General features: G+C 45.9%; 3 protein-coding genes and 1 long non-coding RNA gene across 5 annotated transcripts; 3 read left to right on the forward strand and 1 right to left on the reverse strand.

Annotated features, from left to right (window-relative positions):
- Positions 1-14: 14 nt before the first annotated feature.
- Positions 15-3314, forward strand: LOC135396390 (tRNA-dihydrouridine(20a/20b) synthase [NAD(P)+]-like). The gene is made up of 7 exons (XM_064627333.1): positions 15-188; positions 278-399; positions 464-539; positions 2154-2195; positions 2477-2617; positions 2679-2887; positions 2984-3314. Exons 1-7 carry the CDS (start codon positions 88-90, stop codon positions 3289-3291), a joined length of 999 nt encoding a protein of 332 aa, XP_064483403.1. The 5' UTR covers positions 15-87; the 3' UTR covers positions 3292-3314.
- Positions 3315-7192: 3878 nt separating this feature from the next.
- LOC135396391 (U6 snRNA-associated Sm-like protein LSm3) lies at positions 7193-10722 on the reverse strand. 2 transcript variants are annotated; one of them, XM_064627334.1, is made up of 7 exons: positions 10638-10722; positions 10491-10583; positions 8788-8877; positions 8622-8726; positions 8367-8474; positions 8214-8309; positions 7193-7309 (listed from the first exon to the last, which is right to left on the reverse strand). In XM_064627334.1, exons 4-7 carry the CDS (start codon positions 8640-8642, stop codon positions 7226-7228), a joined length of 309 nt encoding a protein of 102 aa, XP_064483404.1. In that variant the 5' UTR covers positions 8643-8726; positions 8788-8877; positions 10491-10583; positions 10638-10722; the 3' UTR covers positions 7193-7225. The 2 variants fall into 2 exon arrangements, with proteins under 2 accessions (XP_064483404.1, XP_064483405.1); XM_064627335.1 differs by lacking the exon at positions 10491-10583 and having other exon boundaries at positions 10638-10652.
- LOC135396388 (nascent polypeptide-associated complex subunit alpha, muscle-specific form-like) lies at positions 10305-15543 on the forward strand. The gene is made up of 3 exons (XM_064627330.1): positions 10305-11228; positions 12066-13750; positions 15051-15543. Exons 1-3 carry the CDS (start codon positions 10520-10522, stop codon positions 15462-15464), a joined length of 2808 nt encoding a protein of 935 aa, XP_064483400.1. The 5' UTR covers positions 10305-10519; the 3' UTR covers positions 15465-15543.
- A 3117-nt stretch (positions 15544-18660) lies between these two features.
- LOC135397722 (uncharacterized) lies at positions 18661-19772 on the forward strand. The gene is made up of 2 exons (XR_010423702.1): positions 18661-18803; positions 19009-19772. It is a non-coding gene; the product is annotated as an uncharacterized LOC135397722 (long non-coding RNA).
- The last annotated feature ends 8124 nt before the right edge of the window (positions 19773-27896 follow it).

Genomic DNA, 27896 nt, shown 5'->3' on the forward strand with positions numbered 1-27896 from the left:
CCGGTTTACGTTAATGCACGTGGTTATTTGCGCCAATGGCGCCTATTCATTTCGTTGTACACGTGCTTTGAAACTGTTTTACACGAAATGGAAAGCGAAGCAAAGGACAACTGCTATATGAAACCGCTTGAGTTGCTCTGTGGCCGTGATCTAGTGAAAATATGCGCTCCGATGGTGCGTTATTCGAAGTAAGTCAAGGCGCATGTTGTCAAAAATAGTGCGACACCACAGCTGTGTATCACACCGATAGGAAATTAAACTAAGTCTTATTTTCCAGGCTGCCGTTTCGCATGCTCGTCAGAAAATATGCCGTCGATGTGGCATACACACCCATGATCATGTCTGACTCGTTTGTAAAGTCGCAGAAGGCTCGAGATGCCGAATTCACTACCGGACCCGGTATGATCATGTTGTTCCTGCCTGACAGTTTGTGTCCTCGATTGATTTATGCTATCTTTCGCAGGAGATCGACCTCTAGTTGTGCAGTTTGCAGCAAACAATGCCATTGATTTAGCCAATGCATCCGAGCTAATTTTCAAGTAGGTTTAACCTAGCTTTAACTTTTTCTTGTAAATTGAGTACTTTCAGCATCATGTAACTGTGACCTACATAGCTCTGCCTGTCAATGGATGGCAAGGGAGAGCACAAGTGCAGACTACAGCCACTCTTGTATTTTCTACTGTCTCTGCTACATCTTTCTCGGACCTCAAAGAGTTTCTCTGCATGCAGCAGCAGTGGTTTGTCCAGAATCTCAAGCACGGAGGGGTGTTGGGAAAAATTGGGGGGGGGTCATTATTATAGTTACGTCATTACCGCTTAACATATCACTGCCGACGTCTGTCTGAAGCTGAAATCGCAAGGGCGCCCCCTGTAGGAGGTCCACAGGCGAGAAAAGTTAGGGGGGTGTCACTGAATGAACATTTGGGGGGGGGGGTGCAGGGGGGGTCTGGATAAATGACTGTGCAGCAGTCTTCCTGTGTAGCAACTATGAAAACGGGTTTGTGGGTTCGAGTCCTACAGCTGGCTAACCTTTTCAGTGACTTCCAGCTTTCATCATGAAAACTCGTTCGTTTTTATTTTCCGGGCACACAAGCAGTGATTTTCCCAGCACCCCTCCACACACCCCTAATACCCTAATTCCCCCAAAACGGAAATCCTGGGAAAAGCCATTGGGTCACATCATACGTGACGTCATAGGATATGGTCACGTGATTGTGACATCATGCGAGACCGTCACATATTATGTCGCACCCCCCCACTGATTTCCAACCCCCCCCCCCCCCCCCCGGAAGAAAATCCTGGGAAAATCACTGGTGCAAAGGCTGCACTTCTGCTGAATCAAATGTGGGAACTTGCACTGTTTGCGTTAGTTCATCAAGTGCAGCCCAATCCAAGACAGCTAATGTGAAACATAGTCATTACAGAACAGTTGTAAGCATAACAATTTGTAGTCAGTGGTAATAAGGAGAATTCGCATTTTCCTTCGCACACTTTTCATACTTTTGCTTTCTACATATCTTTCCTCATTTTGACACCTAAATTGCCACCCTCTAAGTACATCTGGAGACAGATGGAAATAGCTCCTGATTGGTTAACCAAGTGAGATGGATGTTTGGATGAACTATGGCTATGGCAACACTCAGTGGGTACTGTTGGGTAAGTGATGTGCCATGCTTTCGCTTGCACTACACTCGACCGATTGGGAAAGGTGGCACAGAAGTGCAGCACGAATTAATGCTACACCTCTTCCGGCGCCCGTGCAATGTTACCTGCGCAGTGGCGCAGATGACGTATAAGGTAGCCGTGGTTATCGGGGATGTCTTAGCATTGATTTGATGCATACTGGATATTAATTTTGTTAAGATAGGGCTACGGCTGCTGATCGAGTCAGTTAATACGACAACAGTCATTCAGAATGTTGCGATGCCATGTAGACATCTTTGACAAACAATCTGAGGCTTACGCTTTTCTATTCAGTTGGGCTCTAATGTAGTTTCCAGAAGGGCAGCACCCTCATTTGCACACCTTTATACTGTCCCTTGCACTTTTTGACGAATGAAAGACGGCTTTGTACTAATGTTGCTTTAACGGTGGAAAGCTGACCTGCAGATATTGTAGGAAGGATTGAACTAAACCCGCTTCTATTTGTGTAGGCATGCTGATGGTGTGGACCTTAACTGTGGCTGCCCACAACGGTAAGTTCTCCCCCTCCTAATATAATACCCAGACTGTCACATGGGCAGCCTTCAATCATCATTGAAACAAACGACCATTGGACATGCCCATAGTGCCACAAAGCATTTAATGTGTCAACTTCTCAAAGTGCATTGGATCCAATGTTCTATGGCAGGTTGGCACGTTACATGCTTGCTGGCAATACATGCATGAATGGCCATTGGGTTCAATGGTCGTTGAAGAATGCCCATGTGACAAGGGTATTAAATGTAGCAAATATCACACACATCGAATGTTTCAGATGGGCCATGGCAGAAGGCTACGGGGCATGTCTCATAGAGAAACCCGAACTAGTCCGCGACTTAATTCACCAGACAAGAAATCGGATAGCGGACCCGGACTTCACAGTGTCGATGAAGATCCGCATCCACAAAGACATACGGTAGCTTCGTTACATTCCCGTCTTGTAACTCGCCCAAAAATGTATTTGTCCAATTTTGCAGGAGAACGGTAGACCTGTGCAGAAAAGTCGAGTCGTGCGGTCTTTCTTTTCTGACGGTTCATGGGCGAACAAAGGAGCAGCGATCTGAGCCTGTGGATCTGGAAGCCATCAGAATCATCAAAGAGAGCCTAGATATTCCAGTTGTTGCAAACGGAGACGTCAACTCGGTAGAACGTGCTCAAGAGGTAGCGAGGATTACGGGTGTTGATGGTAGGGATTGACGTTTAAATTTATTTACGTTTGGATTACTGTTCGGGTCACGTCGGTTGAACGGAGACGCTGCATACAAAATTAATTCATTTATAGGTGTCATGGCTGCGCGGAGTCTTCTGGAAAATCCGGCGATGTTTAGCGGAGCGAAATTTACTCCAGCATGTTGTGTCCAGGACTGGCTCGACCTGTCAGCATCGCTGGGTTGCCACTTCACACCGTTTCATCACCACCTTATGTTCATGCTTGATCATGCACTACCTCGGACAGAAAAACGTATCTTCAATGTGCTCAGCAGCACTTCTGCTGTTTTGGACTATCTTCATAGTGTGTACAGCTTCCAGAGTTCTAGTGACATAGTGCATAAATTTTGGACATTAGATTGTGGAGGTGATGGAAACTAGTTGAGTAAAGGTGTATACAATTTTTTGCTCCGCTGAAAATGAGGGCGACACCAAGTGCACAAGGTACTGCAGGCTATCATACCTTGTGGGAGTCTCCAGAGTTCCACATTGTTCTCAGTGCACTAAAATTCCATAAACCACTTTGGCTGTGGCACCACCAGTATGTGGTATGCATAGTACAAAAGGACATACATTTCCTTACAAAAGAGAAACCCTGCAATCTCACAATCTCTCATCTTTTCCAGATTTCCCATATGACATGATCTGTTTGTCTGTTGGTGATAGCTGGTCTGTTATCACCACAGGTTACAGACATGCCTCATGATGCAGAGGCACTACTGTCAATCTTTGTGGACAAAATGGACAATGCTCGTTTTTGGGCCCGGAAAATTTTCAAATGTAGGGTCACATCATATTTTACTGATGTTGTTTAATGATCATATCGAAGCAACAGTCCTGTTTGTATGCCATCAGTCACTTTATATTGCCCAACCATAGGTTTTTCTCATCATGAAACTGGAATACATTGTCACATTTCACACAAACTATGTCAGCATAAGGTACATAGCCAAAATTGAATTTCATAGTCGATGGTTTTGCTGTCGTCATGTCAGTGCTAGTGCTTCCATTTTTTACTCTATGATGCACTGGAGCCATTGATTCAAGACAAAATGTGCAGATTGCATTTTAGAAAATTCCAAGGTGGTCGTGTCAGTCGTCTTTGGCACGCATCGCTCAGTCTGTCCGTAGAGGTGCACTCACTCATGCTTATGTTACCCTAAGGCTGGAACTAGTTCTGTACATGTGGTTAGTTTTCATGTTTAACTAAAACAATCTGCGTTAATGAAGTATTACACACACGCACCACAATGATTCCAGTGGGAGGTCCGGATGTCTCTATTCCCCCTCAATTTCTGTCATCACAGAAGTGCATCGCTTGATCTTTGGCAGCATATGTAGCATACTGTCCTAGACTGGACACCCTCTGAACAATCCTGGATCCATTTCTGAGGGCATCTATGCATTGGTGCAAGCTGTATGTCATACAGGGTGTTTCGCATAACGTGTTAGAAAATGCTATCAAAAAAGCCTACCTGTCCGAGAATTATGAGTAGGGCCCTCAGTTTTCGGGTAAAACCCGATAAAGCCCGTTTTTACCCCCCGATTTACATCAAAATAGTTCGGGTTTAACCCGATAAAACCCGTAAACCATGCAGGCTTGCAAAAGTGCAAACCAAGGACTTGAGCCGCACGCGCGCGACCGCTCCCGACCGCGCCGCGTTACAACGGGTGAAGTAAACAAAACATGTCGGGTTTGGATTTGTGGACGCTTGCATGCAGGTCCGATTTCTCGCGTGAAAAATATTCCTTTGGTAGGCGTCACCGTTTGAAAGTTGGCTTCGCCTAACACTTCCGTGTATTGCGGTTAAGCCCACTTCAACGAATGCCTATGACATCATACACTTTGTTTAGTGATATACAGTATTAGGTTAGATTAGTGCGGTGGCAGCTTGCCTCGCACTCCCAACTTCATTATCGAAGCGGCCATGGCCGTATTAATCTAACCTAACTTCACTAAACAAAATACAGAAACTCTCACTAAACTAACCTAAGACTTCATCAACTTGGTTAGTTCAGTGATAAGTTAGATTAATGGGGTCATGACAGCTTCCCTTGTCCCTCAAAATTCATTTCAATAATGAGGTGAAGCCGCCTTGCAGATTGGCAACGCCAACCAATGTAATGCCCTGGTTTCGTACCAAAAATTCCCTGTTTTTCACACCCGAAGAAATGTAGTCTGCTACATGAAAGCTTGTGTCAATAAGAAAACTTCAGTGTTGCAGTTTTGTACTATTTAGTGCTTTCCGTGGATGTCGACAAGACCCTGTGCTGTTACCAAAAACAGCAAAGGAATCGGGAAAAATCACGCTAAACAGCGAAGAAACAAAGAGTTAAGCAAAGCTCGGTGTTCCTTGAAGTGGGTTTGCCCGCAATACACGGAAGTGTTAGGTGAAGCCAACTTTCAAATCTTGTAGGGAGTATCTTGTATCAGCAAAGTACGCGGAGTAGTAAACAGGATGCAGCAACAGCCAACGATATACGAGGCATACCAACGCGAGCGCGAGCATGCTCTCAACGCTCATCGATGGATAATGCTTTACTGAACATGCAACTTATTCTTTCTATAAACAGGGGCCAGTGCAAGCCTTAGTGGATATACAGTGAATTATCAACCAATTTCTTAATAAATATTCTTTCATTTAATTTCAACACTCCACTACTACTGTGGCGTCGCTCATGATCTCAGTTGTCTCGCGATGTAAACCCCCAATTATTAATTTCAACAGATAATTCTTTTTTTCACCCGAAAATACATCACTTCTCAGCATATCACCCGATTTTACCCTGTTTGGCAGGTCCTGATTTTCAACCCGATATTTACCCCCTGATTTTCACAAAAAATAAAACCCGAAAACTGAGGGCCCTAATTATGAGGTCAACAATATCTATCTTCAGCGCACATTTGCCACAAATTACGACCACTTTGATCAATTTTTTGTTTCAACAATTTTAGTTTTCTGAATTGAACTCCAAAATTATCCGAGTCAATGTAATGCTTTTTTTTTGCTTTTTTTGCCAGAAAAAAAAGTGCATGTCAGGTTTACCCCCATTCCATACAAAATAATTCCCTGCTACACTAGTAATACCCGAAAAAAAAAAAAAAAAAAGCGAAAGCGCATCGAGACGCACAAGCTGTCGTCCACCAGCGGTCCTCCGTCAAGTTAATGCGAAAAACGTAAAAAAAGGAGCAGTGACCCACCCATTCCCTTCTCACTGTTGTCTCACATAACTGGCATGTAGCCTTGCTGCTGCTATCAGCAGAAGCCTGGAAGAGGATGCTGAACGGTCAGATCCATGCCCCCTTCCCCGCTTTGCATTGACTTGACGAAGAACTGACGTCAGCTGACAATAGCGCATCCCAAAACAATGGTTTATGCAATTTTTTTTCAGCTATTGCAATTGTAGAATGGAACGTATTTCATAACGCAATAAGGTAGATGCAACATGCACTTTTTTTCTGAAAAAAGAGGTGGCAAGCATAATGTACAAAACAAACTCGAGATGAAAGGAGGTCGGAGTACACACCGGGAAGGGGGCCGCGGTTCGCTGCGAATGCGCCACGACTCCAGGAACTTATGTAATCCCCGCCACACCGCAGCGAACCAACCGCCTGTAACGTGAACTGCGGCTCAACACAATTTTTGAACATGTTAGGTGAAACACCCTGTATATCACAAGCGACCAGTCTACACAAGAACACAGCAATGGACACCGAATCACCGAAGATCCACAAGCAATGAGAACAAACACTACATTTGATGTATCGTGTACAGTAACTGCACAGTAATGGCATAGCAAAATTGGAGGATGCATTGTGCATATGAGTAATTTGGTCCCAAAAGACAGAATCTTAAAATATTTTTTTGTGTACATAACAGAGTGGCTGCAGTGGTGGTCCAGCCAGCACTTAACTGCTGGGACGATGTGTGCATATAAAGTATGCACACCGACAACGCTTTACGTGCGTAGAAGTGGGTTTATTCTATCTGCACACATCCTGTACATGACCCATTTGGTAGTAGTGCTACATTAACAAGAGCTGCCACTAGCTCGCTAGAGAATAAACAATGAGAAAATGCAGGAAAACAGAGATGCTCTGTGCTACAGCCCACACTCGTAACTTCATCTAACATGACAAAAAATTAGGGCAGTAGGAGTTCAAAGTGTCTAAATTGGGGTCTGCCTACTTCTTTGTTTACACTCGAACAAGCGTATTTGTTTGTAATAAACATAGGTCTATTGTGTTATTGCCTTGATCTTGACAAGGAAAGCTCAAGAATTCATTACATAAAGGTTTATTTTACATAGAAGCTCAGTTGTTCACTCTGACAGGGGGTGAAACGAGGATGACACCATCTCCTCTGACGAACAGCATTGGGATGGAACGTTTCGTGCTCTAGTTTGTGAGGAAAAAAGTAGGCAAATTAAGTATAAGGAGTTTCTGAGTTTAGGTATAGCATAGACAAAAAACATGCAACAAGTTTTGACACACTAATTGAAATTCAAAAGGAACCAAAGCCAGAAGACATGCTTGATATAACATGAGAAAAGAAAATTGAAAGTTGTACATTTCAACAGCTCTACAGGCGTGGTCATCAACGCGTGAGCAAAATGTGTCGGGGAGGGGGAAATGAACAAGAACAGTCTCCTTTTAAATTTAGACTACGTTTTGTTCATGTACTCATGACGTCCAAAAAGGTGTCAAAACGTCTTTAGCTTTCAATTTTTGTTTTGTAAGCAATGTCAATCTGGCGTACTTTATCAGCACACCAGGCTATGTGCATGTTTGTCTTTGAATTCCTCCTGGTAAAGCCTCTTATTGTTTATTCTCGATATGTTTGGCTGGGTAATTTGGGACGCCTTAGTCCTGTGTGCTGTCTTCATTTCAGGAGGGAAAATTCTTTTGTAAATCCAGAAGTACCACCAGATGCTCCACCATCACAGTTGGGAGATAGCTTGAGAAATACAATGGCACATTTGCAGCAGTCCGCATATAAACTTTTGTGACAATGAAATAGATGAAGTGAGGCTTGCATGATTTCTGCGAGTACTGCACAATGTTGTTTCTTTTCCTTTTTTTTTTTTTCAGTCCACAACACTGAATGTGTTACTAGCTCTAGAGCATGACGGATCTCTTTCTGAATGTGCACACACCGACTACTTCTGGTGAAATTCCTTTACATTGCAAGGCCTGTGGAACAGACCCCTTCCAACACCGGGCGGAAAATGATTACCAAGAGGACAAAGACGCGCAACAAAAGCAACAACAAAGTCACACAAATGTAAATACGTAGTGTTACCTTGTACACCTCTTCGTAGGTTTCTTCGTCGATTTCAACACTCGTTACCGTTTCCTCGACGTCGCCCAGGATCATGTTCAGATGCTGGTCATAGGCCTGTAAAAGTACGTCCAGCACACAAACGAAAACGTGTGACTTTATCCTTTTACTCACATGAAGTCTTCCCCTAAGTTCTCGTTCGTTTCTCATTTTTACATAAATCTTCTCATCCAAGCTGAGGCGCACCAAGTCCAGAGGCTCTTCAACGGCACTTGGTGCCGGCTGTGAAGTTTTTGTAATATTAGTAAATGTAAATGTCACAATATCCTGACAATGCGATGTTGTACACATTGAGGAGCGAACCACTGATGTATGAAAAATATGGTTTTAATAATAATAACAATTCAAAGGAAAGAGCATCACACGTACTTGCTCCGCATCATCCGCCATGTTTCAGTCTCAGTTGAACTGGCCGCGCCAGATGTCAACTAGTTTCGAATGTTCGCACAATGGTTCGCATAATAGATTGTCCATCTACCTTGCAGTGATATAAAGTAAATAAATATAGTTGTGCACAGTACAAATGTAAACGTACCTAAATGGGCCTGTAAGGTGGTTCGAAACTTCGAAACCAAACAGAAGGGGTACGAAACGCTCGTGTTCCATTGTGCGGGAAGTTCAAATGCTGAAAATCAATTAGTAAACTGGTAAAAAGTTCATGCATACACACGGGGATTTCTCCCGCACCTCCCTCACACAACCTTGATATCATTCCAAGGACCTTACAGCACCACCACAAAATACTTGCCCAAAAGGCCAAGAAAGTCCGAAAATCCAGCAGATACACACACCCCACGGAATTCCAACACTCCCTTCCGGTCAGCTTGTGGACAGGGGTCCCTGCCCTCCCAGCGCCCCCACCCCCAAAATATCTTGCAATGCCCCTTCAAAATGCCACCCAGAAAGGCCGAAAACGCCACAAAAGCCGGGAACATGCCGATCCCCCTAATCTAAACAGTACTTGTTTGGTAGTTAATCTGTATAGTTCTCTCTGCCGCCAAAGGGATGAAGTGATACCTTTAGCGGAGCGGGACGGAGGGTTAGAGGAAGGATTGTATTAATTCCACATTTGCGAAACACCATATACAGGACCGCATCTCCATGCCACGGCGTATTGGACGGAAAGCACTTGTGATAGGCGTGGAGAAATATCTGAAAAAGCGAGACATGCATGCCCTTGCTGGCTTGAACTTACAAAATCTAGCATCTCACAATAACAGAGCAAAGTTCACAGTATCTTCGCGTCGTCGGTACTTCTCGAAAGTTATGGGCAAAAAAAAATTTGTACTACAGCAGCACGTCATTCCGTTTATGCACGAGACTCCTCTCTGAAACTGATGTATGACGGTTCTGTACTTGGTATATACTTGTAAATACTTGGCGTCGTACTTGATTTGGTTGGTCCGTCCCGGTATCTCTCGAGAGGTACCGCATTTACCAAGAAGGTTGGACAACGTAAACTTGGAACACGAAGAGGAAAGCACGCTCCTAGCCAACCATCATCTTGAATGATATCGTTATCTGCCCTGATTTGTTGAAAACAGGAGGCGTACGCCTTTTTTGTGACAAATATGAACAGCATAAGTGTCACGAAGGCGTAGGACTCCCGTGGCACTACCATGCACTGTGATGACCGCCCTATTCTAATGCATGGAAGCCCATGTTTTCGCGCTCTGTTTATTTTTTTACGCTGAGTATGGCTTCCAGGATTTTTTTGTAGCTTTCGCACGCATAAATGCGCCATCACACGCCACCGGGAGTTCCTCCGGTAAGTAGACAACGAGTTACATGTAAAAATGCGGGTCACGTTTTTCTGCACACACCCTGTATTTATTAGAACAAAGAAAAAAAAGGGAGGAAAGGTCCAGAGTCCCTTTAGAACACAGAAGAAGACACTGATACATCGCAGCCGGGTTCGAATGAGGGTCTTTCAGGCCCATGTCACATCCTAAGTACTCGGTCATGGAAATAATTTGAAGCAGTCAGACCGCATTGTCATAGGTGCCGCACACTGCCACCAACATCGACATCAGCTTGCGTACAATGTGGCACGAGCGGTGAGTACACTGCTCCGAGGACGAAGAAGAAGATATAGAAAACGAAGCCCTCAGTGGCTAACGGCCATTGCCCTTTGTGGCTGGTGGCCACTGTTCCTAGTGGTGGAAGAAGAAGAAGAACGGCCATTGCTCTGAGGTAGAAGAAGAAGAAGAAGAAGAAGAAGCAGCAGAAGAAGCATACCTTCACGCGTCGCGTTGGCCCCCAGCACGATGCCGAAGCAACCGGACCAAGACCCAACGAATCCTTACTTCCTTTTCCCTTACAGAAGCGAAACTGAAGTAATAGAAATCTGCGAGAGCCCATTGCAGAGCCTCCTCAACCGCTTACCCGTCAGCTTATTTGCCCCAGAGGCCATAGCGTCTTCGTCCTCCGACGTCGGAGCAACACCGGCAAATTCACCTCGCTCGCCTCCTTTTGTCCGTCCTATCCAGAAGCCACCTAAAAAGTCGACGCAAGTCCAGACAGACGACAGGTTCATTGATGGCTCACCCAGGTTCCAGACGACCGCTTGTCAAGCCTCTATTCCAGAGCCAGCTGCCGCGAGCCAGCCGCCAAGCACCGAAGCTCCGGTGCGCCAAGGTAGCTGTTGCTGTTGCAGCTCCGAGTCGTGCGTTGCATCGTGCCACTCCCTGGGGCGGAGCGGTAGCAGGGAGTGGTATGAGAGCAGCCGCCAGCAGTACGACTTGCAAGCAATGTTGCAAGATATGGCTTTGAGAAATCTCGCGTTGCAGAACGCAGCCTTGGCCGCAGCGTATCGTAATTACGCTGCACCGCAAATCTATTCGTGTCCTACAGCCTCGTCGTACTCCTACTGGTTCTATCCCAACTACCCACTGTATCCACCTTATAATGCTTGGCTCGCAATGTACCAAATGGCGCAGTACCTGCAACAGCAGTACGCGCTGTCCTACTGGCAAGGTCAGTACACTTACAGCCTTCTTCCGTGCGCTAGCTATGTCTGTTGTCCTTCATACACGTCATGCATTACAACATTCCAGTGGAGTAACCAGAAAAAAAAAAATTGGGGAGGGGTTCTATGGGGACTTCACATGGGGACAAGACGGCGTGTGTGCAGGCCAGCTGGTGGATGAACTCCATAATGTAAAAGCTTGAGTTTGAGGCTTTTACATTATGGAGTTCACATGGGGAGGAGGATTTCGCCCTCTCCCAAATGCACTACCAAGGGTACGATTTCGAGAGGGGTTGAACTCCCGAACCACACCATGACTGCGCGCCACTGCAACATTCTACATGTGGAAGCGGTCCCAAGAGAGAAAATTAATGTTGCGGATATTTTAGAAGTACAAAATAGTATGCAGTGCTTCACGTAACTTTCACGTAAACAACGACAAAAAAGAAAAAGATGGGTTATACGAGGGTAATCGACTCGGTTGGCAGTCGTCTTGTCAGAATATTGTCCTTTGTGTGGGGTTGCTGGGAACAGCCCTACGCAGACAGGACGGCGATAATATTAGATACTATACAGTGAATTACTTTTTACAGGATTTTCGTTTTGTGCTCGTGTGTCTGTTCGCTGACACATTGTGTACCGCAGTAGTACGGTCAAGTCGCAATATCTATCATTCAGGGGGAAACAAAAATAAACAAAGATTACACCAGGGCAGGACGACTTCTTTGTTGGCATCTATGAGCACCTTTTGTAGCTTCTGCGGTGAATCATGTTAGTGCTATTTCACAATGCCGTATCATCGTATTGTATTACCTATTCACTGTATTTATACTCTGTATGTCCAGATCAGTGGTACAATAGGAGTAGCTCGGAAAGTCTGCCAGAACCCCAAGATGATGAACCCAAAAAAGTAAAAAGGATCTTTACTCGACTCGATGATGGTGCCAGGAGGCGGAGAGGTATTCGAGCTCTTCCTGCCCCACAAAGCAGCGAGTGTTCTCTTTGCGGAGGAGTATGCAGGTTGTTCGGCGAGGGCGGAAGACATCGGCGGGATCATCGGCGTGAGCAGGGGCCGCGAGCAGCAGTCAGCAAGAGTCACGCTGGATCTCGGCGGGTGACAAGCGCTACGGAGTATGCAAGTCCACAGGGGGATAAAGCACGCTTTAACCACAAAAGGCCAAAATCAAGAATTGATGCAAACAACGCGATGAATGGAGATACTGCTGGAAGAGCAATTCCAAGCATTGAGCAGACCAGAGTTCTTCAAGACACTGCAAGGGTAGAACGTTCAGCTGTGAAACCAGATATTGTACAACCGTGTGAAGATCAGACAGCTCCGACGATGGTCCAAGAGAAGTCATCTAACGTTGCGCAAGCTGCCGCTGTTTCTGGCCTGTCCGGAACCGCTGCAGTGAACATGGCACTTCCTGATGCGAGTAGAAGCATTTCACCCAGCGGCGGAAAGGTGCAACAAATGGTCATTACGCCTCCTGGAGTCCGTTCACCGGCAGCCAACGATGCCCCAGGCGGAGGAGCGGTTCAGCAGCTTCCGGTGGTATCCGAAAATGCATCTGGCCAGCCACCGATACCTGAAGCCGGATTAGTTCCAACGGACAAATCAGCTAGTGGAGCGCCAAATGGTCAGGGCGCGAAATCGATAACGTCACCTACGGAAGTTCCAAAGGGCGCTGCAGGTGGTGACAACAAGTCACAAAACGGCGATGAAGTTTTGGAACTGAACCCGATTGCCAAAGTAATAACCCCCATTGGATCTCCAACGAATGCGGCGAAAGCAATGGCCCAGGAAATATATTCGCTCAAAACATTGACAGCTGAAGCGGGAAGTCTCTCGCCCCTTGGAACCCCAGAAAAGAAAGGGATCTGTAACGTCCAGCCGGCAGGCGATCAGGGTATGATGGAAGCTAATGCGTCCCCGAGTCAGTCGACAAAAACAGCGAAAGCAATGACCCAGGAAATAGATTCGCTGAAAGCACTGACCACTGTAGCGGGAAGCCTCTCGCCTATTGGATCCCCAGAAAGGAAAGAACTCTGTAACGTCGGGCCGGCAGGCGTTCAGGGTATGCCGGAAGCTACTGCGTCCCCGAGTCAGTCGACAAAAGTGGTGAAAGTAATGGCGCAGGAAATAGATTCGCTGAAAACATTGACAGATGAAGCGGGAAGCCCCTCGCCTATTGGATCCCCAGAAAGGAAAGAACTCTGTAACGTCCGGCCGGCAGTCGATCAGGGTATGCTGGAAGCTAATGCTAATGCGTCCCAAAAGCAGTCCCCGGAAGGCGGAGTGTCAAGCGCTGAAGGTGCTGCTTCACCGAACACCATAGTTCCTGTACCTGAAGGCAGCCTACCGGTAGGCGCAGGTGAAGCTCCTGGTGGGAACGCCAGCATGGCACCCGTACAACCTGCTTCCGAAGGAATGCCGCCAGTCAATCATGGCAGTGCGGCGTCTCCTGAAGCAATCATGAGCGCTGAAGAACAAGGAGTGCCTCAGAATACTGGCGGAGATAACAATGCGGTACTGTGCCCTCCAATTTTGTAGTTATCTGTCAAACTACCATAACCCTTTTAAAACAGCAAGAAAAGTGTGTTTAGGATTGCTCATTTTGTCAATTAGGAGCGACCAAAATTGTTTCGCTCAACGGTGTCTCTACAGCGCAATTCAACTTAACGAGAACGGGTTTGAAAGATCAGAAAATGTGCGCAGTGACGTAATTCGTCTGCTACGGACGACAGCGCTGCTTTGGCCTCAGTTTGAGGCTCCCTATAAGCTCGATCGAGGCGGTTCACCCCACTATCAACCTCGGTGGCGTAGCCAGAAGGGAGGATTAGGGGCGTTTAAATCCCCCGAAATCATACATCTGGTAGTGGATTTGGGAGAGGAAAACGATGGTCAAATCCTCCTCCGCCATACGCAAGGGGCACTGAAGTGCAAAAGTTTCTTCTCGCGAAATGAAGGATGCAGTTACCTTGAGAGCAATATAAAAGGAACGGGATTCATCGTTCGTGATCTATGAGCCAAGGAAACAGCAGTTTACGCTATCCTTCTTATCTCCTCAATAGACGCGGTGTCCAATCACGACGGGAAATCCTTTGCGGAGACCAATGGGAGGCCGTTAGTCGCGCCTCTTGAGAATAGAGGAAAGGGAAAGCGTAAATTGCGGTTTCCTTCGCGCTTAAACCATAGACGATGATGCAACGGATGAATACCGTTCTTATTTTATTGCTATCAATTGAATGCTATCTTTCTTTCCGCGAGGAATTTCAGTTCCCCTTTAAGTGTTCGAGCGAGCGGCACAAAGGGTAACGCTATAATTTTGACATTTTGTTATTTTGGTGGGACGAGATCGTGAATTTTTAATTACAATTGTCTTCCGGCGAAGGAACTGCTCTCAAATTGAAGTTGCTTATGATCGCGATTTATTTATGAAATAGTTGCAAAAATTTATTCTACCAAAGCAATGATCCAAGAGTGAAAACACAAGCGGCCAGTAGTTCGGCTATAGCCAGGGATTTCACCAGCACGCCCCCAAAGATCCTACAACACAACCCCCTTCAAAGAAAAAAAAAAAATACCTGCAGAAATGTAAAAGAAGCAACAACTAACAAAAAATAAACATATCAGGTGCCACACGCAACCAAACTTCCAACACCAATAATTCCAACACCTCCTGATGTGAAAATCCCGCGCAATCACTGCAGTTAGCCTCGAGCATGGTGGATCCGCGCGCCTTCAAGAGCAGGAAGAATCGCAAACCAATATTGCTATAGACTTGTCCTATACTATCAGTAAAGTTCCCTCGTCCAATCATTCACAGGTTCAACCTCAAGTAACGGCGGAAGAGCATATCGTGAACGTGGACCCTGGCAATGCCAATGGAAGCGTCCCAGCAGCCCCTGCAGGGGGTGATACTAATAAACAAGAGTCAAAGGTAGACGACAAAGGGGGCTCTGGCGGTTCGAGTTCCACGAGCTCGGATTCCGGAGGCAATGTGGCTTACAGTGGCAAGGCTAACTTGGTCTTCTTCGCTGCGGCTGCCGTGGTGTTGCTCATAATCATAGTTGCCGTAATTTTGTTCTCGGGTAGTGGAAAGAGCGGCAAAAAAACCAAGAAACTCGTGCTGGTGCAGGGTACGACGCATTTCATAGACGTCATCGACAATGCTACGTCTTACGAAAGGAAGGTGGTGGACGAAACAACTTCGCAGACAGCTAATTTACTGGATATCTGAAACACTATACCTACTGCACTACTACTGCACTTGTGCAGACGCGTGCGTATTTACCAAAATAAAGTAATAGAACAGAAAATGACTCGTCTCATTGCCGATGACCGCATACTGTCCAGTGCTCGTCTGGTGTCGTACGTGCTGTCGATATCTTGTTGACGCTATCAATTGGCTCTTTCATCATGCAGTCACTACTAATTTCTATTAGTTGGCAGGTTGAGGCGAGAACGTTTCAAGACAAATACAGTCGAGCCCGTATATTTTGATCTATAGTCGTGTTCAACCTGAGAATGGCACACCAACACAGCGATAGTGTTGTGAAACAGTTTCCATGATTCAATCTTATAACTAGAGATAAACAAAAAGAGCGCGTTCGTTATACTGAAATATATCTGGACGAACGCAAAGAAAACACTCTATGGTACGTCTCATGTTGTTCTGCAGCTCGCGAGATGCCGTTCTTAGGTTGAAGACAACTATAAACTGTAGCGATGCCTCAGGTATTACGATCTAATTGCTACATCAGGCTGCCTATTGAAGCAAACCTAACCTAACGATAGTGGTGAAAATCGTTTCTCGCAAATAACTATCACAATTACAGTCATGTCTCGATTATCCGGACACCTCGGGAGTCGTCCCTTTTCGTCCGGATAACGAATTTCCGGATGACCGGACCAAGCATACTTCCGGGGAAACCCGAAAAATTTGAGACAGCTCTTTATAGCTCCAGAAAAGAAAACGAGGAAAAGATCACTACTTGAAAAATTTGTGCGTAGTGAGCTTCTTGAAATTAACAGGCACGCGTGTGACAGTATTTTCGCCACAGCCACGGCACCAGCTGCGTCACCCCGCTGTTCAATAAAGGGCGATGTCTGAGAAAGTTGGTCCTGCGCATATGTTTTTGTCTTCTTGCAAATGCCCTTGGCAGAGGCAAAAAGACAGGCCATGCTTTCAGACGGCCTGGACTTTCACGTTCACATTGACGTGTGGATTTCTTGCGCTCCGTGGGTGCAGTGCACCTCTTTCGCTTATTGTCTACTATCTCCGTGTGCCTGCACACACCAAAAGGGAGTGACCTCAGAAGAAAAGAAGGTCAAACACTACAGAATGGCCCCGTGAGATGTGACCCTTTTCCGGAATAATTCGAACACAGCACATACCAGGGACAGAGGACGTTAACACTTTTCCGGATAAGCGAATCAGAATAACATGGTGCCTGGAAGATTGTTGCCCGTACTTGCTGTCTGGATACGGATAATGAATTCCGGATAACCGAGACAAAATTCAATGGTAGCAGGTTCGTCCCCGGTAATGTAGCCCGGATAACGAGGATTCCGGATATCTGAACTCCGGATAAGCGAGACATGACTGTATACAGTAAAACTCTCGAAAACCGTGAAGGAAGGTTCAATTTTTGCGGTGAAAAAAGAGAACCCGATGCACGTAATCCAGTGATTTATCCAGACCTCCCTATACCCCCCGGCACCCCCTGGCCTTCTTTCCTGTGTACCGCGTACAGGCCGCCACTTCTTATTTCAGCTTTAGACACACATGCCAGCAATGATGCACTGAGCTGTTTCTACGTGTACCTACGTGTACGAGGCCGCCCTAAGCCTAAGAATGAGGCCGCCCCCGATTTTTTCTTCTTTCTTTTTGCAGCACGTGCGTAGTACGGTGCCTTCTAAAATGTGAATAGAGCTCCCCGTGTTATGTAAACATTGCAGCGACTGAAGCGTCACAGTGATGGGTGCCGGCTAGAGTCACGTGCCGGCCACCCTTCGTGTGTTCTGTCGTATATGACCATGTTGTTTGTTTTGCCCTCCAGTGGGGGCAGGTCACGTGGCAATGACGTAGTTCTCGGGGAACTCTATTGGGAGACAGTTGCGAAAGTTCATGCATAGCGATGCTCTGGTATAACGATCAGGTTTGACGTTCCGGCCAATGTCGTTGTAAACGGGCTCGACCTATCTTCTTGTGGTTACGTATACTGCAGAGACGGATTAGCTAGATGATCGACACAATACAGCTGAACTCGTTTGCTCCTGCATGAGTGCCTTGAAAGTATAGGAGTCAATATGCATTCTCTAAAAATGCAGATGATCTCCGCCTAGCTGGATAGGGCTTCTAGAACTCCATAATAGTCATGCTAATAAAGCATCTGTGTACATGTTTAGTTAGCTCTATATTAATTTAACTATATAAAATGTTGATCAAGGGATGTCATAGAGAATAGACAGCAAGCCTCAATGGCAAAGATGATTCCTTCATCGCTTACACCTGCGATCAGCATTGTTCCTCGACTGTTGACCTCAGGAGATTGGTAATGAACGTGTCTAACGTGCAGTAACTGGTGTACAACATTAATCCGAACAGATGATGGTGCTGGTGAAACTGCTTGCCGTAGTCGGTCACGCTTAGGCGGGAACGCACTATCACAGTGGGGGATCGTGTGTCCTGGGCCGACTTCACAGGGAACCCCCCCCCACTCCAAAATACCTGCCAAAGGCCAAAAAAGGCAGAGGAGCAGCATATATGGGTGTCACTCCCCTCCCACCAACGCCCGACACAAAAACCCTGGGAAAATCGCAGAATACACAGACCAAATGCTGCCGCACCTCTCGTCACCAATTGCAATTAAACTAAATAATAATTATTTAGTATGTCTAAATTTCCACAACGCTTTAATTATGTGCTGAGCAAATGTATTACAGGAATTCAGAATGTTACTCGGAACGTTATAATTGCTCTCGGATAAACTTCAAAACATGAACGGTTAGCGATGAAGTTCCCATTTGACAAAACTTTCTTTGACAGGCATCCTGGAAGTCTGGAAGGGAGTTGCCTCAGGACAGAAGCCGCCGATATTTCGAACAGAGACTGTCCTTCTTCTGGGCACCGTCCTCATCATTGGCATGGTATTTAAAGGGTTAGGTGTGACGTGTTTAAAGGTTCATACGAATTGTGGGTCAACAGCCCGGAGGGAAGAAAGGTTCCGTACGGGCTTTTACGGCCGGAGTGAATGGCTGCTTTGTTAGAGTGTGGAGGGGATTATGTGAACGTAGTGATCTAGGCTACAGACCGGTTACAGAAAAATTTTTCTGTAATCGGTCTGTAGCCTAGATCACTACGTTCATAAATTTAAAACCCTTTAAATACCATGCCAATGATGAGGACGATGCCCAGAAGAAGAACAGTCTCTGTTCGAAATATCGGCGGCTTCTGTCCTGAGGCAACTCCCTTCCTACATTCTACCGGTTCACTGGATTTCTACCCATCTACATCCTGGAAGTCTGTTTTATGCCAGTTCCCGACATGCAGCTGCCAGTGTGCCCGGGCAGCAAGGTAAAACTGGCTTCCTTAATGGACCTGGGTGTTTCGGGGAGTTCAAACCGCCTCCTGAAATCCTACCTTTGGTAGTGCATTTGCGAGTGGGAAACGAGGGTATAGAATCCTCCTCCCCATGTGCGAAGTCCCGAAATATTTTTTCTGTCTACGCGAGTGCTTGCGACGTTCGTAACAGCTTATTAAACATCGCCACTGTTTGCAGGGGACCTGTGTCGACGTTCGTGTGGATAGTTTGCCGAAGAACCTGGGGAAAATTTGAGACATCACAGTTGGTGGTAGGAACCGAACCCACCACCTCCCACTCTTCAGCACGACCACCACCAACGAGCAGGCACTTGAGCTTGGTGACATCTGATGTGGCTCTTTCATTCGTCAAGCCGTACATCAGGAGGCAAAATACATTACGAAAAGAGCTATAAAGGATACACGAAAGCTCGAACTATGTTTTCTTTGGCTCTTTTCGCAATGTCCTTGTCAAACCAACTAACCCAGCTATCTATACGTTAAGTTCACGCAAAATATTTTCGAACTGCGGTGTATTATAAATGTGTAATCTAATTTACAAAAGTAGTCGGAGAAAGCAGTAGCGGACGGCCAATACGATCCTTCCCTACGGAAGTTCTCAGTGCCTTTTTTTCTTTTTCTTCTCAGTTTGTGCCACACTACGTCACGAGTCACGTTGTCACGACGTTCCCTCGTTCTCTGATACGCTCTTTCCAAGAGTGGAGGATTTTGGAAAGGTGTGCGGAAGAGGGGGAGGCCTCGCGCATGCGCTGCAGGTCACTTCCGCTCGTCGTTCTTTCGCAGGAGCTCATTTTCTTCGTTGGAGGACACGCAGCAGAGAATAAAAAATAAATAAGAAAAGATAATGAATAAATAAAAGGTCGCCGCAGTGCTCCTTTAACTCGCTCAGCAATGCCGCTGTTGCGCGGTTTTGAGCAATAAAATTTTATGCTGTAGATTCTACTCATTGGTCGATATTATGTGTTCCTTTGGTTTTAAAGGGGAACTAAAATAAAATATATATAATATAAATAAAGGGTGATGATGATGATTGGGAGTTTAATGGCGCATTGACAACAAAGATCATAATGCGCCATAAACTGAGGTATGATTGAGACATTGGTGATGTTATGATTATTTAAGAGTAAACACGATGACTAATAAAAGATGAGTGTATACGTGTAAGACTACAGAAGGCTAATAACGCCAACGTCTCTCAGGAAATCAAAGACGCTTCTAAAAGGGACGAGAGCCTCGTCACCAAGCAATAGGGCTGGGTGAAGAGGTAAGAAGTATTTATAAAATACATTGAAGTGATGTTTGCGATGGATTTCATGATGTGTGCATGTGATGAGTATGTGTACAACAGACAGGAGCTGACCACAGTGCGCACACTGAGGTGGCTCCTCTCCCCGAAGTAAGAAACCGTGTGTAAGGTATACGTATGGCCTATACGTAACCTTGCCCGTACAGTGCACAACAGGCGGTTTTCCAGCCGGTCTCCTGTATCCTGAATGTGAGGTTTAATTAAGTGGAGCTTGTTATTTGTTTGTGTGTTCCAAAAGGCTTGCCATATTCTGTGCAGTGATTTCTTGAGTGTCAGTCTCATGTCTTGTACGGACATATCAAAAGGTGTGGTGTTATTTTGGAGAGCAGCTGCAGCTGCTTGATCTGCCAACTCATTTCCTTTGATACCTACATGGCTGGGCACCCAGCATAGGATGAGAGAGTAGCCCTTTGTTTTTATCGAACTGGCTAAGGATCTTGCTCGCTGCACAAGAAAGTTTTTTGTTATGTGCTGATTACAGATTGCATTAATGGAGCTCAAGGAGTCTGTATATACAACCGAAGACTTTATGGAATTTTGAAGGATGTAGTTGAGCGCCAAGATGATGGCGTAAACCTCGGCAGTGAAAATCGATGCAGAGGTTTTTATACGATGAGACCTTGTGTGCGTGCCACAAATCATGGCACAACTCACTCCTGCACTGGACTTGGACCCATCTGTGTAAATCTCAGTATGGTTATCAAAACTGTCTTTCAAGTGTGCAAACTCTTCTTGGAGTACTGATGAAGCAGTGTCTTGTTTCTTGTATTTTGCCAAGGAAGTGTCATATCTTGGAGGTGGTTCCCAGGGTGGGATCTTCCTGCTACACTCTACAACTTGTAGGTCACAGGATGAGAAACCATGACAATCAAACTCTGATGCAATTCGTAAAGAGAATGGAGGGACAACAGAGGGCTTGTTAATAAACAGCTGTTTAAAACGTGCGTGCTTGACGCAAGTTGAGGCAGGATTTTGGGGTAGGCTACGTATTCTAAGTGCGTACGACGTACCGAGGTAAGAACGCCGTCTTTGCAAGGAGCATTCCTTCGATTCAACATACAGACTCTGTACTGGGGACGTTCGGAAGGCGCCAAGCACAAGCCTGAGCCCCTGGTGATGGACAGGGTCCAGGGCTTTCAACACCGACTCGCGAGCAGAGCCGTAGACAAAGGACTCATAATCAAGTTTTGAGCGAATACATGCAGTATACACTTGGTGCAGTGTTTCCTGGTCTGCACCCCAAGATCTGTGAGAAATGATTTTTAGAATGTTTAGTGACTTGACACACTTTATCTTTAGGTTTTGGACATGAGCCTTGAAGGTCAGCTTTGAATCAAAAGTGATGCCAAGAAATTTGGCTTCTGGTTGAACAAGGATATCTTGTCGGTTAAGCTGGAGTGTAGGTGGTGAAAACAGTCCTCTAATCCTAGAGAAATGGACACACACAGTTTTCTCAGCTGAAAATTTAAATCCATTTGATGAAGACCACTTGGCCATATTGTTGATGGCCACCTGCATCTGTCGTTCGCATATTGACAGGTTCGTGGAGCAACAAGATATTTGAATGTCATCCACGTACAAGGAGAAAGATATGGAGGGTGGGATGACATTGGTCACTGAGTTGATTTTCACAATAAATAAGACAACACTGAGAACGGATCCCTGCGGGACACCATTCTCTTGTACGAAGGGGCGGGATAGAGTGGTTCCCAGTCGCACTCTGAAGGATCTGTGCTGGAGGAAGTTTGAAATGCATTTAAGGAGTCTGCCCTTCACGCCAAAAGAGTAAAGATCCTGCAGAATACCGTGTCGCCACGCGGTGTCATATGCTTTCTCTAAATCAAAGAAAACGGATAAGCAATGTTGTCTTCTGACGAAGGCTTCACGGATAGTGGTTTCTAGCCGAACAAGGTGATCCATAGTGGAGCACCCCATTCGAAAACCACATTGAAATTCAGAAAGGCAGTTATTTTGTTCCAGATGATGAACCAGCCGGTTATTGACCATTCGCTCAAACGTCTTCCCAATACAACTCGTAAGGGCGATAGGTCTGTAACTGGCTGGATTGGATGCTTCCTTTTTTGGCTTGAGAAGGGGAATGACAGTCGCAGTCTTCCATAATAATGGTAGTGTTCCCTCTGCCCAAATGCGGTTAAAGAAAAGGAGCAACATTTTTTTAGAGTCATCAGACAGGTGGCACAGCATGGAATAGGTTACTCTGTCTGGGCCCGGGGCAGTGGCTTTAGCAGTGAATAGAGATCGCTGAAGCTCCACCATCGTGAACGGCTGATTGTATACGTACTCATCGCCACCACTCATTGGAATTTTTCGTTTCTCAGCGTTTGTTTTTACTCTAAGAAATTCGGGACTGTAATGGGATGAATCAGAGATGCGTTCAAAATGTTGTCCGAGCGCATCCGCCTGTTCTTGTAGGCTTCCGCACACCTGCCCATTTACTTCTAAAAGAGGGATTGTATAACTGCGGTGTTCTCCTCTGATTTTGCCAAGTCTGTCCCACACCACTTTGGATGGGGTACTGTGAGATAGGGAAGACACGAAGTTGTGCCAAGGTGACCGCTTTGCTTGTTTCCGCGTCCATCTGGCCTTGGCTCTCGCCTTTTTAAACAAAAGAAGATTTTGTGATGTGGGGTACCTCCGAAATGTACCCCACGCACGATTTTGAAGTTTACGAGTTTCCTTGCACTCGCTGTTCCACCATGGCTTCGGTCGTTTCGGTAGACGACCGGAAGTCTGGGGGATGGATTGTGTTGCTGCATCGAGGATGACGTTGGTAATTACATTGTTGGCCTCTTCAATCGTCATCCTCTCCACAGGGATTAACGACAGGTCACATTTTTTGGAAAAAGCATTCCAGTCGGCATGTTGGAACTTCCATCTAGGAGGGCATGCTCTTAGACTATTGACTGCACACATATATTTCAGGACCACTGGAAAGTGATCACTACCAAGTGGGTTTTCTTCCACGCTCCATTCTAAATCTTGATATAGAGATGGACTGCAAAGAGATAAATCTAAGACCGAGAAAGACTGACTTGAACAGTGGACGTACGTCGGTGCTCCTGTATTTAAAAGACAGATGGAGGTTGATAACAAGACCCTTTCCAACATTTTCCCTCGGCTGTCGCTTCTTGCACTGCCCCAAAGCAGATTGTGGGCATTAAAGTCGCCTAAGAGTATAAATGGAGTTGGAAGTTGGCTGATTAAGTGTTCTATATCCCTCTGTGCAAAACTTCCTGATGGTGGCAAATAGACCGAGCAGATGGTGACAATTCTGTCCAGACACATCTGCACGGCTACGGCTTCCAAATCTGTAACCAAGTGGACCTCTTTGGACGGAACAGTTCCTCGTGTGACGATAGCCACACCGCCAGATGCGCGAGTGGCGTCTGTTCGATCTCTTCGAAATAGATTGTGTCTACGAATTGGATTTGGTGTGTGTGTGTTTAAATATGTTTCTTGGAGGCAGAAACATGCTGCATTGTACTTGTCGAAGAGATCGTTAATGTCGTCTAAGTTAGAAAGTAAACCACGGCAGTTCCACTGGAGAAAGTGGTTCATAACGGTCACACTAAAAAGGAGGAAAAGAAAGCGCAGCACTTGGTGAAACCGACTAGAAAAGACTTGTACCATTTAGGGGGGCTGGACCCTTCGCGGGGGTTGTTTCTGTTGTTCATTCCCTTTGAAACCCCTTCCTCGTCCTTTTTCTCGTTTTTCCTTCCCTTGTGAAGGAATGCTGGGAAGGCTCGACGATGACTTCTGCGACATGCAGTCGTCTTCGTCGACCTCCATACTTTGGGTGCCTTTTTGGGAAGGGGCTTTTACGACCCCGTCCCAAACTGACGGTGTGCCATCGACCTTAGAGGAGGCCGTGGACACCTCTTCCTGACCAGTTGGCACGTTGGTCAGGGAGGAGGAACGCGACACTTGCGCATTCTCATGTTTTTTGGGGGGAGTGTGGAGTGGAGGCCCCAGAGTCTGGGTCCCCACGGATACACTGAGCGGTGCCACTCCCCTTTGCACCGACTCAGCGAAACTTTTTCCTTTTTTCCGGAAGTCCAACTGTGCTCTAGCTGCCTTGTAGCTCACATTTTGTTCTGTTTTTATTTTCAAGATTTCCTTTTCGTCCTGGAATTTTGGGCAACTTCTTGAGTAGGCCGGGTGATTGCCGTGGCAGTTAGAACAACAAAAACTGTTTTTGCAAGATTCTGGTGTGTGTGTTCCTTCCCGTCGCCGGCACACTTTGGGCAGACTAGGTGCCCACGACACACTTGGGAATGGTGCCCAAAACGCTGGCACTTGAAACATCTGCGTGGGTTGGGTATGTAGTGGCGCACAGGGCAGTTTACATAGCCTGCTTTCAACTCGGAGGGAAGACTGTGAAGTTGGAATGAAAGAACAAGATGTCTGGTGGGGATCTCTTTGTTGTCCCTACGAATAACAATCCGCTTTGCGCTCACGACACCCTGATCTCTCAAACCCTCTTCGATCTCCGATTCGGAGCACAAAAGTAGCTCATCACAGGAGATTACCCCCTTTACTGTATTCAAAATGCGGTGTGCTGTCACTGAGATCGGGATCTCACCAACCAGCCTCATCGACAACAAACCCGAACTCTGCTGACTGGTCTCAACCTCGATCTGGATCTCTCCACTTCTCAACTTTTTGGCCTTGTATGTTTTTCCAATCACGTGTTCAAGAGATTTAGCGACGATGAAGGGAGATACCTTATCAACTGACTTTGTTTCATCATCAGACTTCATTATCAGGATTTTAGGGTACCATGGTTCTTCGTTTTTCTCAAAGAGATGCATGGCTTGAACCTCGTTGCGGCCCCTCTTTCGAGGCCGATCATGTCTTAAGGGAGGGAATTGATTGGAATCCATGAAAGATGGTTGTACATTCGGTGCAGATGGTGTGCCAGCCACCATCGACCCCAACAAGGGAACATGCTACGCATGCTAGCACTTGCCACTGCACGATACCCAAGTGCAGTTTCTAGGAGATAGAAAGAACTGCCCAAGGTTGACCCTAGCCGCCAAAGAAGGTGAAGGGAAGAAATGGAGAGCGAGAAGGAGAGAAAAGGGAAGGTGATGAAAAGAGAGATGGCAACTAGCTGAATAATCCTGGCCGGGCCTTCCAGGACCACCCGACTATGGGAAGCAGGGGCCAAAGCGGTGTGTTGTTTTCCCGGAGGGGCCCCGAAGGGTCCTAAACAACCTCCGGGTCCACTCAACCGCCAGGATCCCCCTTTCCCCAGACATGGGAGAGCCACGCACAGCTATACGTGGGGGTCTCCCTCCTGCGGCGACCCAACCGTTGGTGCAGGGGGGGGGGGGGGGGGGGGGCTACTGCGGCTGCTGCCGGGCGATGGGGGCGCCAAGTTCCCGACGCCGGGTATAAATAAAGGGGAACTAAGTAAATGACAGAGATGATCGTAGATACAGTATTACCTGCTCAGCTAAACACTCCAATCCTTATCGTGTTTTCATTTCAATGTCCGGTCAGTAGGAAACAAATACGACAGCTTATATATGCTGTTCAATGAGATACACTATTCTTTTGACGCGATTATGTTGTGTGAAACATGGTGTAAAGGTGAAAATGAAGTTTTTTGTGTTCCTGGTTACAAGTGGTTTTACTTAAACAGAACAAATAAACAAGGTGGCGGCACAATTTTGCTAACAATGGCTAGCGGTTACCAGTTAGTCACAGAGTTCACAACCTTAACTGATGACTATGAAATCATTAGCGTAACCAATGGTGAACTTATGTTTTCAACTATGTATCGTCCACCAAGCGGTAATGTTGAAGCCTTCTTAGTGTTTATCCAAGCTTATATGTCCTTTGCAAACGACCGAAATTGGAATACAATAATCGGCGGAGACTTTAATATTGATATGTCTGAAGGCTCTTCACATCATGCACGCGACTTTAATAATTTTTTGCTGCATAATGGCTGCATGAATACCATTAATAGCCCGACAAGAATCACCTCCACATCAGCTACTACAATCGACCTTCTGATTACAAACATGTCTCAATATGGCTTATCGTTCCACACAATGATATCAGTGATCACCTACCAATCTGTTTGTTCGTTGATACACAATGCCGTAGAGAAACACAAAAGATTGTGTATCAGGGGATAAATGACAACACTCTAAATGTTTTTCGGGAAAAACTTGCCAGGACCGAATGGGATGCTGTTTATGAGCAAAGCGATGTTAGTAAAGCATATGGTGTGTCTTTCGAAAAAGTGAAAACCTGCAACAATGCGGCTTTTCCTTTAAAAACGTTTGCCCCATCAAAAAGAAGTCGAAGGCCATGGGTTACACTTCGTCTCATAAGAATGATACCGAAGAGAAACAAACTCTACAGACGATTTCTCACGTCTAGAGACCTGGCAGAATTAACACGCTACAAGTCTTACAGAAACCGAGTAACAAAGGAACTAGGAATTGCCAAAACAAACTACTGCAACAGGTTATTTTATAACACGACGGCGGAACGACCACAAGAAGTATGGCGTGCTATCAACGAGGTTATTAAACACAGTTCATGCAACACAGTCAAGCAACTTTCAGTTGGTGGCAGAGTCCTAACTGGTGTAGCTCTTGCCAATGCATTTAACGACCACTTCGTGCGAACAGGTAACCTTTTTGGGCCTCAACCCCCCCCCCCCCCCCCTTGTTTAAGCACCACTAAAAACAGACTCAATTTTTCTAATGCCAATCGCAACGGCAGAAGTTATAAAAACATTTTTAGGGCTAAAAAACAGCAAAAGTAGGGACGTTAATGACATGCACATAAAACGGATCAAATTCGCCATCGATATCCTTGCACCATGTTTAGTATTCATCTTCAATATGTCACACTCGCAGGGGAATTTTCCTGAGCAGATGAAACGTTCAAAGATCTCTGTAATTTTTAAAGGGGAAGACGCGAACTAATTCACCAATTACAGGCCAATATCTATATTGCCTGTGTTTTCAAAAGGTTAGAAAAGATAACTGAAACACGTTTCAATGATTTTTTATCCAAGAACAGCATTTTGATAGATGCTCAGCACGGCTTCCGTAAAAGCAAATCAACTGAGGCCGCGCATATTGTTCTGAAGGAAACAATCATTCGAAACCTTGAAAGAAAGCTGCTCACACTAGCCGTCTACATTGATCTTTCTAAGGCATTCGACTCCCTGTGCCATGATACTCTCTTACATAAATTGCATCATTACGGTTTCCGAGGTATTTGTTTTTCTTTCCTAAGGTCCTATCTAGCAAACAGATACCAGTACGTTGTAATAAATGGCCACTTATCTTGTCCTATGACACCAAAAACAGGCATACCACAAGGAAGTGTGCTAGGACCACTTTTGTTTAATATCTACATAAACGATATAACAAGCGTCAGCCAAATACCAACATATATCATTTATGCGGATGACACGACTCTACTGTTTAGTTCCACGAATGCAGATGAGTTAATCAATGAGGCAAACTCTGTGCTTGGAAAAATAGCTGACTGGAGCTACGCGAACGGATTAAAAATAAATAACACAAGTAGTAATAGTTGGATGAGATTCACAGACCATGAGATTCAGAGACCTGGACCCTGTGCCGTTGACCCCCGAGTCCTTCGCGAATGTTTCACGCTTATCGGCGGGGGCGGCGCGTGTGCGGAGGGTTGTCCGCGAGGTTATAACATGCATAGGCATGCAAAGAGGAGTCATACACAAAAAG

The sequence above is a fragment of the Ornithodoros turicata genome, chromosome 6, assembly GCF_037126465.1.
Source record: "Ornithodoros turicata isolate Travis chromosome 6, ASM3712646v1, whole genome shotgun sequence".
Lineage (NCBI taxonomy): Eukaryota > Metazoa > Arthropoda > Arachnida > Ixodida > Argasidae > Ornithodoros > Ornithodoros turicata.